This window comes from Carassius carassius, chromosome 15 (assembly GCF_963082965.1).
Source record: "Carassius carassius chromosome 15, fCarCar2.1, whole genome shotgun sequence".
In the NCBI taxonomy this organism is placed as follows: domain Eukaryota; kingdom Metazoa; phylum Chordata; class Actinopteri; order Cypriniformes; family Cyprinidae; genus Carassius; species Carassius carassius.
Genome location: NC_081769.1, coordinates 27940253 through 27955155, shown reverse-complemented (window position 1 = coordinate 27955155; position 14903 = coordinate 27940253). Strand labels below are relative to the sequence as shown.

Genomic DNA, 14903 nt, shown 5'->3' with positions numbered 1-14903 from the left:
ATTTGTGAAATTAAAATGATTTATATAAATGTTTTTTTTTTATTATTAACAATTTTTTGAATGGTGGGTATACATTTACATCTTTAAAAGTAGGGCATCACCAAAAACAATTAAGAACCACTACTTTAACCTATAGTGAAAAGTCATATGAAATGGCAGGTATCACATAAAGACATGTCAGTCAAGATTGGACAGTACAGACTTGACTGAGTTGATCAGTTAACGCAACAAACACAAAGTTAACTTGCTTCTCCACCTCCTCTCAGGGCCTCTTCGCCCTCCACTCTTTCTGGTTTCACACTGCCAAGTCATGTCATGGAGCATGTGTGAGGGGACATAGAGAGGAGTTATCTTTCCTTTTAATGACTCTAGGTCAGAGTTGGAGCAGATCAGAGGTAATGAGACATCCTTTGAAATAACGGCTCCACTCCATCCAGGAGAGTGAGAGAGAGCGTTTGCCGTACTGGCAGGCTTCCTTTGAGAGGTGTGTGCTGGTGCTGATCACGGTCATTATCTCACCTTAGGACTCAGCAGCCGTAACCCTTGCACACACATGCAGAGCCTCTAATTGAGTTTCTGTGTTCTGCTGACTGGGCTTTGATTCGCCCACGAGTGGTCAGAGAGAAGTGCTTGCCTTCCATGTTTCTAAGCCTTTTACTATCTCTCTGTCTCTGTGGTCAGACAGCATCTTAATCCCAGCATCCCAGATGATTTCTGACACACTCTAATCATCTACAGAACAAGATTATGAAATTAAGCTTTACTTTGACCCTCTGTTGGAAAATCAGGTTATACAGCTGAAGGTGGTACAGCTGTGTTGTAGCTGGTCTAAAATGGTTTAGTTGTGAACAGCACCAACAAATATGGTAACATTTTAAAACTGAAATTGACTATGGTAAAATAGAATGTTCTAGTTTTTCCAGTGAGTGCTCTTGACTAAGATTGCCTATCAGCTTAGTCAGGACTGAACCAGCTTGTAGGTTAGTTGGTCAGCTACTTAAACTAGCTCACTAAACAGACACTACCATAAACAACATGAAGTGGCATTCACAACCCATGAATACACTACTGTTCAAAAATTCAGGGTTAGTAAGATGTTTATGTTTATTTATGTATTCATTTGTTAAATTTTTTATTTATTTTTTAAAAGAAATAAACTAATACTTTTATTCACCAAGGATGCAATACGTTGGTCAAAAGTACAGACTTTTACAAACATATCTATTTTTATTGAACTTTCAATTAAATAAAAGAATTCTTAAAAAATGTATCTTACTTTCCACAAGAATATTAAGCCGCAGAACTGTTTACAATATTGAAAATCATAAGCAGTGTTCTTTAGCAACAAATCAACTTATTTTTATGATATTTGAAGTATAATGTGAAACTGAAAATTGCTTTTTTTACTGTATTTTTATCTAATAATGCAATCTTTGTGAGCATAAGAGACTACAAAATCATTAAAAAATCTTACTGACAACAATGCTTAGTAACCATTGCAATTATAAAAGTAAAACATAATTAAAAAAGAAAACAATAGCATGCATTGTATAAAGTAGGCACCATCAGCACTTGTTACTTGTAACTATAGTAGTCTTGATTAACTTAAGTTGTTAAAAGATGTGAAAAAGTGATGTTTTATAATGCACACTGATGACATTTAAAAAGGAGGTACATTTTGTCAACAAATTGTTTTGGATTATCCAAAAGCGCATTTAAAATAAGTTCAATGAGAACATTATGTTCATTAGAAAAACTACTGATACTTTAGAGACCAGTAGGCTGATCTGAATGTAGCACCAAGTTGATTTAATCTCCAAAGACCCATTCGACCAGTTGAAGAAGAGAAAATTCTGGAAGATGGTTGTTGGCTGAACCATTTTTTAATTTTTAAGTGTGGGTCTGATTTTTGTCCAGTTTCCACAGAAAGGAGGAACAGTTGGTGACCGGTTTAGAGTGGTAAGTGTGTTTGTGTGTGTTTTTGTGGTTAAGGTCACCGCTGTGCTGTCCTGCACGCCGGCTCTCGCAGTATTTCACTGTGGAGTGAGGATGTAGGTATCTCCATAAACTGCCTCAGGGCTTTCAATCAGATCTCAGCCGCTGAAATGAAATGGAAATAAACAGCAAGAGGAAAAAGGGGAGCGAGAGTGAGAGAGAGAGAGAAAACACATCACTAAGATGGAGGATCTATCTCTTAGTCGTGTTGTTGCATTTATCTGAGTGGTTTCTCTCCTCTGTGTAACAGCTCCGCTGCTCTCTCTGTCATTTTTTTGAAGTCTGTTTTCCTTTTTCCCCCTGGTGCTTGTATTTTAGATGGCAGTGTATGAAATATACAACATGCCCGAGCTTTGATATAACATAGAAGAGAATAGAGCAGGTACATTTGTCAGTGAGAGACAAGGACAGTGTGTGTGTGTGTGTGTGTGTGTGTGTGTGTGTGTGTGTGTCTGTGTGTGTGTCTGTGGAAGAACATCCCACACAGATGTCGGTTCGAAATCAACAGAACAGAGGAAACATAATTATATGTGTTTAGTTCCTCCCCCCATCTCTCCCTCTGCATGCTCTCATCAGCGGTGAAAAATGGGCTTAATTAACCTGCAGGAAACTTTGTGAATGTGTATGATGCGTGGAATCGTGTGTGTGAATTATGTTTCTTTTTCAACAACTGCGTCTAAATGAGAATGGAGGAGAGAAGCAGCATGTTTTAACTGTCTTTGTGGTGAATTTCTCTCTAAAACGTTCCAGAGAGATGTGGGTATTATATATGGCTATATGCTTTTAATTGCTATTAATCATATATATAAGACTTTTGCATTAAAAAAATATTTTAAATTAATGCTATTAATAAATTTCTATTTATTGTGACATATAATGTGACATTGAGGACTGGAAAAATGACAGCTGAAAATTCAGCTTTGCCTTCACAAGTATAAATTCATATAAAATATACTGAAATTAAAAAAATAATTTAACATTGTAATAATATTTCACAGTTTTTTTGATAAATTTAATACAGCCTTGATGAGCAAAAGAGACTTCAAAATTCAATTCAATTCAATTCAAATTTATTTGTGTAGTGCTTTTTATAATACAAATCATTGCAAAGCAACTTTATAGAGAATTAAGTTTCTACAATATTTAGTAGTAGCTTAACAGTGGTTACTGTCAGTTTATGTGCATATGGCAGAAATTTTCTGAAAAATGATTTAAAGAGGTAAACAGACAATGAACACTATTAACAGTAATTATTATATGATGCAATCACACTTGTAACATTTGGTTCTGTAAAAACATTTTAAAAATCAAATTTCCCCAAAATGTTGAACAGTAGTATAAGACAAATACATTTATGCAGGGGCGTAGATTACGCGGGGGACGTACTTTTAATATCACGTAAATTCGTCCCCCGCACTTTTTCAGTCAAATGTGTTCGCATAGAGGTTTTCAAGAGCTGGTGTGAATAAATATAGATTTAAACTCAAAAGAGACAGGATAGTCTGTGCATGACCTGATATTTTATTCGGACCCAGAAGGTGAGATGAACTTCACGGAGCGCTAAACACTCCTGCAGTGTTTGTTTCATTCATACTCAAAGCCGGAGCATGCTCTCGCGATGATAGTCATATCAGGAAACTCCTAATATGGACAAAAGTGTCCAGCTATCGCTGTATGAAAACAGTTGTTTTGACAGAAGAACTGAAACTTTTGGAAACACGAAGACATTACTATACGATTGCGACAATATATGGTGTTTCAAGTCATCTCCAGCAGGTGATAAATACAGTATATGAACAAAACTGTGCTAACTGACATAGATTTATTACAGTATAGACACTATTCTGCCTTATTATGTGATAAATACGTTCTTTTAGTATATAAAAATAATCATTATTGTTTGTTATTGTCCAGCAGTTATGGATTTCTAAGCCAATTAAAAGCTAGAAATTAGAGAATAATTAAAGTTGCCTATAATATCCACTACCAGTCAAGTCTCTTCTGTTCACCAAGCCTGCATTTATTTAATCGAAAGTACAGCAAAACAGTAAACCGAAATATTTTTACTAGACTATTTAAAATAACGTTTATGAATAATAATGTTTTCTATTTGAATATATTTCAAAATGTAATTTATTGAGATGTTAAAGCTTGCTAAATAAAAGTATTAATTTCTATAATTTCTTTTTCAAAAAATTATTTTTTTGAATGATATGCTGTATAATGTTGCAAAGGCTTTTTATTTCACATAAATGCTGATCTTTGGATCCTTTTATTCATCAAAAAATGCTGAAAAAATGTACTCATGTTTTAAATATTGATAATCAGCATATTAGAATGATTTGATTTCTGATGGATGTGACACTAAAGACTGGAGTAATGATGCTGAAAATTCACCTTTGATCACAGGAATAAATTACATTTTAAAATATATTCAAATAGAAAATAGTTATTTTAAATAGTAAAAATATTTCACAATATTACTGCTTTTGCTGTACTATGGATCAAATAAATGCAGGCTTGGTGAGCAGAAGAGACTTCTTTAAAAACATAAAAAATCTTACTGTTCAAAAACTGTTGACTGGTAGGCTATAGATTACAGAAATGTTCTGTTGTAATGTTTTATATTATATTGTAATGTTTATATATATATATATATATATATATTTTTTTTTTTTTTATTTTTTTTTTTTAATTTACATTTATTCATTTAGCAGACGCTTTTATCCAAAGCGACTTACAAATGAGGACAGTGGAAACAATCAAAAACAACAAAAAGAGCAATGATATATAAGTGCTATAACAAGTCTCAGTTAGGTCAACACAGTACATGTAGCATGGGCTTTTAAATAATATAATAAATAAAAAGAAAACAGGTAGAATAGAAAAAGAATAGAGCAAGCTAGTGTTAGAGGTCTGTACACACACACACACACACACACACACACATATATACATAAATATATATATATATATATATATATATAAACACACACACACAGTTGTATAATAAATGAAAAGAAAATAGAATACAAAATATTAGAAAGGTAAGCTAACAACAATAATTTATTAAAACAATGGCATCAGTTATATTTTACACAAGTAAACAATGATGTAAGAACAGTGTGAGGGTGAAATGTATTTACCGTGTGTGTGTGTGTGTAATATGGTATGACCAAAAGTGGGCCACAATGCGAGATCATTAATTAGGATGCACTGTGCTTTCGTGCTCTGGCTGGGTCAGAGCAGCCCCCACAGTCTACAAACACACTCACAGTACTACAATAATGAGGCCCTGTCTGTGTCACACACTGCCCTCTGTCACTGCCTACAGATTAGTATGCACACTTACACACCTACACTTAACGGTCATGCTTTCTCTCCCTTTGTGTGTGTGTTTGGGTGTTTGGTTCATCAAGCTAGAGTCCTTTCACCCTGCTCAGTGCGAGATGCTGTTTTTGCTCCTGGCTCGTTCGGAGCATTTCTAATGCATTTTTTTAATTCGTTCAGTGCATTTAGGCATATATGAAGATGGCGAACTGCTTGGATCCACACCAAATCAATCGCTTCGAGATCACCTGAACGAGTTTGGTCTTTGCCTGATTAAAAACAAATTCTGGAGCAGCTTTGTGCGGATATTGTGTGTCTGCTGATGTTTTGTGTAGATTTAACTATGACTAAAATCCACAAAAAAGTAGACTTAAAAATCTGTTTTTTTTTTTTTTTTGCACATCTCTCACTCTCTGAGACTTCTCACCCGGAGGAATTTCAGTGTGCTGTTCATGAGTAAGGGTGACAGAGAGAGAAAAAGACAAAGGCCCTGATTTGAAAACTTAATTACATCCCTGGAAAAGCATGTCATCAGAACAACAATGAGATATACATCGTTGAGTGTTTAATTGAGCATGAAAGAGCTCTCTTTTTAGACTGAAACGCAAAAACTGCTTCTGCCAGCCCAGCAAGGACAAGGCAATTACGCAAGCTCACCGGCGTGCTGTTTGCATGTCACAAAGACTTAACCCTGCAAAGTGGAGACTTGACTCAGGGGGACACCTGCACTGTCCCAGTCACTATGACAACTTGGCCTACACTGTCATTCACCAAGACACCTGCAAGTCTTTCCCTATGCTGTGTGTGTGTGTGTGTAATTCCAGATCATTTGTTCAGAGTGGTCCTGTAGGGAGGTATCCAGCTGTAAGAGGGACTTCAGGGACAAGGTATCAGGAAGGGCTCAGAGTGAGAAGAGACATGGTTTCTGGCTTCTTAGAGTCTTTGGTTTGGTGCTGATGTACTGTAGTCCTTCTCAAACAGACCAACAATGGCACAGTTTTCAAGATGGTGGGTTATATTTAAATAGAGAGTTTACCAAAAATGTGAAGTTTTAAAGTCACCATGAAATCAAAATGGACAATTATTTTTTTCTTTATTATTTTTATGGAATATTTCAGTGTTTATTATAAATGTGTATATTTTTTATTGTACACAAGGACTGGGCAATAATAAGCAACATATCACTCACATGAGATCACAATGATTCATGAATGATTCAGGTCTGGCCGCAAATTTTTTTGTTTGTTTCAGTCGGATAAATGTAACAAAAGAAAAGAAAAGATGGTTGAAATTTATGCTTAATGAAGACTTTAACTGCTGTGATCGGATCATTGAACAGTGAGTTGAATTCAAGACCTGGATCAATTCAATTTACGATTGAATCTTTCAAATCATTTGAACAGGTTTTGCAGATTGAATCAATAGATTCATAGGAGTCAAAACAACAGTTCATTCATGAATAATTTAATTCAGACATTTATTTTTTTTTACTTGGCACCCACAGTCATTGATTTTAAAATTCTTAATGATTTTTGACTGTATTTCAAGAGCTGTAAGCTCTAATAATCAAAATGAAAACAAAACATATAATGAAACATAACTTTAATCTGTGAAATCATGAAATAGCAAACTCTAAGCAATACAGTTTTCCTCTGTCATTTGTGTTTTGCAATTATGGTGAATCAGCATTGATTCACTGCTTCATATCTAATCAAAGGCATCACATCGTATTCTTCCCATCCTCCAGTTGCTCTTTAGATGCAGACAAACATGGTAACAAAAGAAAAGCTGCACATGTTCGATGCGGCTGACGACCGTTTAAGTCTCTTTGAATGGAATCTAATTTTCCCCAGTCGGCATCGGCTTCTTTTACATCCTCTCACCAAATTACTGTACACCAAATTAGGCCAAAAACACAACACAAACACAGCACGCACAGTTTCCATCCCTCTTTCTTTATCCGCTCTTCGTCTTGTTGTTTTTCTTTTAACGTAGCAATCCGTGACATCTTCTGTATTGATATTCAAATTAGTACGGAGCTTTGGGTGGACTTAGATAAAATTCACCAGCTATTTATACACGGAGCATATTATATCCAACGCTTTGCTTCACGCTATCCAGGCTTAGCTTGGCTTAGCGAGGCGTAAACAAATGCACGAAGGTCTTTGCGCTTTCTCCTCAGATTTTTTCCCCACATTATCTGAACTTCCAAACTGCGATGCTGAAAAAGATCAAGCAATTGTTTCATTGTGTTTTATGCACAGGGTGAGAAAGAGATCCCAGTTGGGGTTCCATATTGTTCTTTTGAAACAAAGAGCAAGATGCCCAGTCATGAAACAGATAGAAAAATCACACTCTTTCATTACCAGACAGGCTTTTTTTTACTATTTCTATCATAGCTAAAAAGCATTTTTACCCATTCCTTCCTCCCTTATTTTCTCAGTACGAGGGGTGTTTATATTCCTTCAGGATGTGGTGATACTATGACAGCTGTTTTGGAGAAGTTGGGTAGAGATACATTTGTTGAAACCCTCGCCAGGGTTCCTCGGGCGTCCCTTGAACTGCCCTCTCCCTGTTGGAGGTTTGTTGACTGAGCCTGTGGCTCATTAGCCTCTCAGGTGTGGGTGTTGGCTGTTGGAGTTTGATCCACATCTGTTGGACCTTTAGGCCACCCCATGGTGGGCTGCACACAGAGCTCAGTGTGAGGTAGGAAGGGTCGCTTCTAAGGTCTGTGATTCCACATGGAGAACACAGATTTTTAGAGACATATGAAAATGTGGAGCCCCTACATTACACAAACAGTATCGGACAGAGTTGAAGTGTCTGTCTGCCCTCTCATGCCACAGGAAGTCACCTACCTTTGCCTTGTCTTCCAACCATAATTTGAACAAAAACACTCAATACCATCCCCCATTTTGAGAAAAAGTGCATAAATATGATTCATTATTCATATATATATATATAATATACATTTACACAAAGTAAAATATAAATTACACTGAATAAAAAATAAACAGTATAGTATATATGAAAATTATATAACCTTTTATTCTTTTTTCATTATTTTATACATTACATGCAAATTTAACATTACATACAAAATAAAAAAATATTATCTAATAAATAATATAGACTACTTGTTTATGTTTTTATTTTATTTTGTTTATATTTATTACACTGTACACTCAAGTATTTGCTCATAACTACTGTATTATGAATTTATCATGTTTTAGAGACTTGTTTTTGATATTGCGTTTTAGTGTATTTAGTGTATCGGTTGTACAGTATGTTCACAACCAATGCTATTGATATATTATTTGCAGAAATTTTATCTTCATTTAAAAATCGTTAGTGCATGATCAGCGTTATTTATCCTCATCATATTTTCATCAACAGTTTATTTTTGGTCTTTTGTTATAAATTAAAAATATTTTTTAGCGCAGAATGTTATTTCATTTAGCAAATTCATTAAATAATATCATTTCACTCACTCATTTCACATACAGTTCCTGATGTAAAAATGTAATAAAATGTATTCAGTAAGGCCTTGCTGCTAAAGCCGATGTCCCTTTTATTTGGATACATTTATGCATGTATTTAGCATACATCTTGCTTGGTTCAGTCATGTAGACCTCTGATAATTTATCTGTATTATCACCAAACGTCAGTGAATCACAGTGGCAAGTGGACAGCCACAGAATTTGATTACACCAACAGCAACTTTGACAGGATTTAGATGTATTTGCATAGAGAATGTCACTTTTTGTTGACTTTCACATGTGCAGTGATCTGTGCGGGTTTGTTGGTTTGTGTTTTCACTCTGCTTGTATTAATGTGGTTTTATCTATTTGACTGAGCTCCAGTCCATCCATTTGTACGACACATCCTGACTCTGCAGACGTTCACAACACAGAGACACGGAAACATAGAGGCAAGACACCCAAGCCCCCGACCCTTGTATCTCTTTGCTCTCGTTGTATCTTTTGTCTTTTCCTTGCATCTCCCTCGATCAGTCTCTTTTGACATACTCCAAAGCATGGCTATGAAACACAGGAAGTGAGGGTAACAGTAGTATGTTCCCTCTTGACGAGGTGCTTAGAAGTGAAGTTTCTTCTTATTCTCACTCTTGTCTCGCTTTTGCATGAAATGTCAAAAACAACACGATGCAAGTCTGGAAACAAACATACAACAGAGAAAAGAGAACACAAAAACACCCCAAAAAAGATATTTCTGTTCTGTTAAGTACTTTCTTTCTCCGTCTGATCTTCCGAGGCCGTCTGAGGGAGCGGATCGTGTCTCTGACAGCAAACTTCCTCAGGACCTACAGGGGAAGTCAGAGATGATGTGTTCTACAGAAATGTAATTTCTCTCTTAGCCGAGCGTCCTCGGGCTGAATGACAGTCTGAAGCCGAGAGGCGTCACTGAACTCAGGGTGGCTAAAGGCTTTCCCTTTCCCTCCTGCTCTTTTGCCTGGTATTTGGATTAGAAAATGTGCTTTCAGAGGCTATAGATTCAACACTACGGCTTGGTAGATGTATTTGGGATATTTTGCAGAGATTACAGATATTATGAAGAGCATTGTGAACATTCTCCAAAAAGAAGACAATGAATGGGATAAAACAAGAAGAGTATCTAGAGGGAAGATGAGAGGGCCTTAGATTTCTCTCATTAGGGCCTATTGTATTATTATTATTATGCATTTTTATTTTTTTATCTTTGCTGTTTGTTGCTAAGGTGTTCTGAAGGGGTTTAAGTTTGTTGCTATTCCATTAGTTCCCAGCCCAAGTTCTTAATTAGTCTCAGTTCCCTTTGAAACCACAATAGCTTCCTCCCATGTTCAAGTAATTACTAATTTACAATAATTACTAATTAATGACAATATTTAATATTTTTTTCTCATAAATAACTGCATGAACTTCTTCAAGTAGACTTACATTATTTCATGTATTGTAATGCATAAAACTAAAAACATTTTGTGCATCATCTTTTAATTTGATATTTTGTCCTGATAAATAACTAAATGAACTTTATGAAAGTCTACTTGCATTGTTATTTTATTTATTGTATTTGTAATGCATAAAACTTCTACAATGTCTCAAAAGTGTTTTTGGTATGTGATGTGTTTCTTTATGAACTCAACATATTTGTCTGTTTCCCTCTCTCTCTAGGTGATGAATGGTACCTGTGCCGGCTGACTCTGACCCTCCCCAACCTGTCAGATCTTCAGTGGGCTATGTTCCCCTACCCCTACCTGGCAGCCGTTGGGCCCGACACTGGTGCTGGCTCTGTGGTTTACAAGCTCGTGGCCCGAAGTGGCGATGGCTCAGTGGGAACAGCTCACTTCCTTTTAGTTGATGGTGGGTTTGACGACCAGACTCTTTGACCATTGAAAAAATGTCTATACAATCATTCTGCCACGACACTGGCCCATTATAGATGAAAAGGGAATTAAACTGATGTCTAACATGCAGACATACATTACATGATCAATAATTTTAACCCCTTAAAATGGAAAGGCTTTAGCTGGAGCGTTTAGCTCAGGTTTGAGAGAAATTTGTTTTGTTTTCATACCATAGACACCCTTTTATTTTAAAACAATGGCAATGCCTTTTTATCGAGCCAGTTGGTTAACACTGTTATAGAAACAGCATAAAACACTAAGTGACTAATGTAATTCATGCCGTTTTCCATAGTTATTCAGTTGTGTTTAAGTGATTTAATTTAGTGCACAGAGAGCAAAAAAGGTTAAATGAATCTGAGGCATGCTTGGAATTCAGTCTAATTAGTCAAAGGCAAACGGACTAAATGTGATTTATGCATACAACTCTGATCTGCACGAATATATGTGTGAGTGTATGTGTATGTTGGGACAGGTGTGCCGTACTGGTTTTATTGTACCTCCAGGACATCTTCAGAAACATCATAACCTCTCATAATGGCCAGTCATTCATCATCTGATATGTTGTGACATTACAAAATTACTTCTCTGGTCCATAAGGATTTAGACTCTGCTATAAATATTCTGTCTCTGGTGATATTACACTCTGATGTTTATAAATTCTGTCTTTCTGTCTTTTATAGTACTCTTCCTCCAAGTTTTTGATCTGTCTTTTAGTTGAATGTCGTTCATTGTCAGTTTAACTAGATTTGCGCTGACAGAGAATAAATTACTAGTCCTTGTAGGACAAAAAGGATATTGTTCCGGGTAAGCAGATTTTAGACCTTGATTCTGTAGAAATAAGACTGAAATTAAAATGCTACCGTAATTGGTCAGTTTGGCATTCTAGCCATGCTATGGTTTACAGTGACACTTAATTAAATGCTTAGTATTTTAATGAAAAATTGCCCTTAACAAAATCAAGGCCATGCTTTATTATGAATATTTTCACAGCTTAAGGGCTACAGGCTCTCTACTGTATGTTTTGCCTTACAACATCCTTTAGACATGACTAATCAACCATCTTAGAGCTGCCCGTCCCTAAACAAAAGACCAAACATTAATTTGAGTGTGCAATTCTTAGTTAGAATAAGCTGCAAAGTAGGAATAGATCCTTCATTTCACACCATTAACAGCAACTTTTTAATTAATTGAAGAGAGCTTGTAAGGACAGAATCAAGCGTGATTCTGGATCAGAACCTCTGCTTGTAGCAGATGAGCATTCGAGCAGGAGCGGGTACAGCTGGGAGATCTGCTCCGCCTTAGCAGCTGTGTTCTTCATCCACCTCCTCTTCCTCTGCTCCCAAATAACGACATGCTCAAGGGGACAGCAGTTAAAATGAGCTCTTGTCTTACTATTTTCCTGAAGGAGGAACGGAGGGGAGCATTTTGCTCCTCACACACACACAGATGCACTGAACCACAGCTGGCAGAAGGGACCCTCACTCCTAATGTGTGTAAAAAGACTCCAAGGCTTTTGTGACTTTGTCTTTGTAATGCTCTTGCACTTTGAGCTGAACTTTACAAGAGTTGCTCTTTTAATATGTGATTATAAACAAGAGCCACATCACAGTTTTTGGGCAATGTTTCAAATTGGTTACATGCCACAAGTCATCATTTTTAAAATTAGGCAGGTTGTTTCTACTGTACAATACTATAATATGTGTCTTAATATACTGATTATTTTTTTTAAGAAACTATATTAGTTTGTTCCTGTTTTTGCCATAAAAATAGCATAAGATGGTGACATGGCATTAAATAAATATATGCTACTACTCACCCTTATATTTTGTTTTATTTTATTTTATATTTTATTTGCTACATTAAATGGGTGTGTATTTTATGACAGGTGGAGAAGATTCCTTTGAAGTGGACCGAACAACAGGAGAAGTGAGGACCACAGGACGACCTCTGACCCCCAGTAAGGAGTACACACTGATTGTCCAGGCCGTGGATTTGCAGGGCAGGAGGGGTCCACACACCTCTGTGTTCATACTGGCTGGCTTCCGGCCCCCTCAGTTCACCAACACCACCTACACGATCTACATCCCTGAGAGCACCGGGGTGGGCCAAGCGTGAGTACAGGAAGCTGCGTGTTAGTGGGCATGTTTGTGTGCATCTACATGTAAAAAAAATTCAGAATTTGCTGCTCATTAGAGGGTAAGAGAAGGATTGTGCGAACATGGCCAACTCCAAAGCGTTATGTGTCATCTGTTGCATGAAACAATTCGCCTGGAGGGATAGCGGAGGTTGAGAGAGTGGGGACGGACTGAATAGAGGGGGTTGTGGAAGACAGGGGGAACACAGATGCATCATTTTGTCCCCAGGCTCTGAATTTGAAAGTGTGTTCAAATTCAAATATTTATTAAAAGAAACTTTTGGATAAACATGAAGAGCAGTGTCTGAACTTCCCCCTTCGGGCACTGGCACAGAACTGAGCATAATAATCTGTGTGAAGGAGGAGAGGACAGCTAATCTTTGAAAGAGAGACATATTAAAAAGAGAGGAATAGAGAAACATATTAAAGTTAAAGAGTGTGGAAGGGAGAGATGACGGGGGACGCGAGCCACAAAGAACAACCAAGATATTTTAGACATTCATTAGAGACATTAGCCCTTTTCTAAAATCTTGTTAGTTGCCTCGCTGCCTATAAAAGCAGATGCATTCCAAAGCTTTGTTGACACTGACAGCATTTGTATGGCAGGAGGTTGAGAGGTCACTGTATTTTGGCCACTAATTGGCTTTTTTTTTTTTGGTGGCTTATTGCCAAAACTGGCCATTGCATATCACTGATTTTATAATGATTTCTAAAGGATCATGATGAGGCACAAGGAAGTCTGGCTGCTGAAAATTCAGTTTTGCCATCACAGGAATAAATTGAATTTTTAAAATTATCATAATAGACATTTTAATAATAATAATATTTTAAACTATAATAATATTTCAGAATATTAAATAATTGTTTTTGAGATTATTTTCAAAAACATTACAAATTCTTACTAACCCCAGCATTTTAAATAGTATTGTACATAGCAAACACAAATATATTATGAAATAGTCCTTATTTAATTATGTATTTTTTATGCTTTTTTATGTTATTAAATACTGTCCCGTTAGCTCACAAGTTTTGGAACATAGCTGTAGTTTTCATTCTCCAATAGGATACATAGTAAATAAATGATATGCTGGCCTGTGCACTGATTCTATTTCCTTTGTGTGTCTGTAGGGTGGCATTGGTCCAGGCTATCTCTTTCCAAAGGAAGACTCTGTCTTATATGTTGCTGGTGAACCCAAGCAACCTGTTCAGCATAAACCAGGAGAGTGGGGCGCTCAGCCTGACACGAACTGTGGATTTTGAGAGTGGACAACATCTCCAACACCTGCAAGTCAGAGCTTCTGAACCAGATACAGGACTGAGCAACATGGCAGAGGTCAGCACACGATTACCTAGCTATCTAAACGGCTTCTTCCCTTGGTCTTCAACCATTTCTATCCCCAAAAGTACAGTTAGCACAGAAGTACATAACTTACTTGTTGTTTTGTTGGTTCTGGTTTCCCACTTATATATTGTTTTCTCTCACATACTTAATGCGATAACCCGGCTTAGGGCTGACATTAAGATGTGTGGCTGTCAGTCATTCTTCACATCATGATACAACTGGTACTTTCTCAGGTGGAAGGTGCATATGCTTTGATACACACAATACCACACACACATAAGCATGAAGGCATTCGCAAGCACAAACAGAGACAAACACATATCAGCAGAAAAGCACTAATGAGAGATTTTGTGTAGCGTTGAGGCCATCAAACACACCACAGCTGTGGCTGTTACCACTTATTTGTCTTTATGTGTAAGATGAAGTGAAGCGACAAAGGCAAAGAAATATGACAGATGTGCGATGTATTTTACCCATTGTGTTGTTGTTGCTGTCATTAAAGGCACAAATGTATCCATTTGTGTGTGCATGTTGCTCACACTGTTGCTGTTCCGTGTTGATCTACTTTGTTTGGCACAAGTTCCTCCACATTAATTGAGTCCTCTTGATGGACTTGGCTGAGACACAATGATGTGTACCTGTGTCTGTGCCAGCACCAGTCACACACACACACTCGCACATTTTAGATAATTGTCGGAGTC

At 36.7% G+C, this 14903-nt stretch overlaps 1 protein-coding gene across 1 annotated transcript in view; it reads left to right on the top strand.

The window, feature by feature from the left end:
- LOC132158755 (neural-cadherin-like) overlaps window positions 1-14903 on the top strand; it is a 110180-nt gene that overhangs the window by 45842 nt on the left and 49435 nt on the right. Inside the window, exons 2-4 of the mRNA XM_059568303.1 lie at window positions 10494-10682; window positions 12612-12837; window positions 13989-14193. Coding sequence (XP_059424286.1) covers window positions 10494-10682; window positions 12612-12837; window positions 13989-14193 — 620 coding nt within the window. The remainder of the gene's footprint in view (window positions 1-10493; window positions 10683-12611; window positions 12838-13988; window positions 14194-14903) is intronic.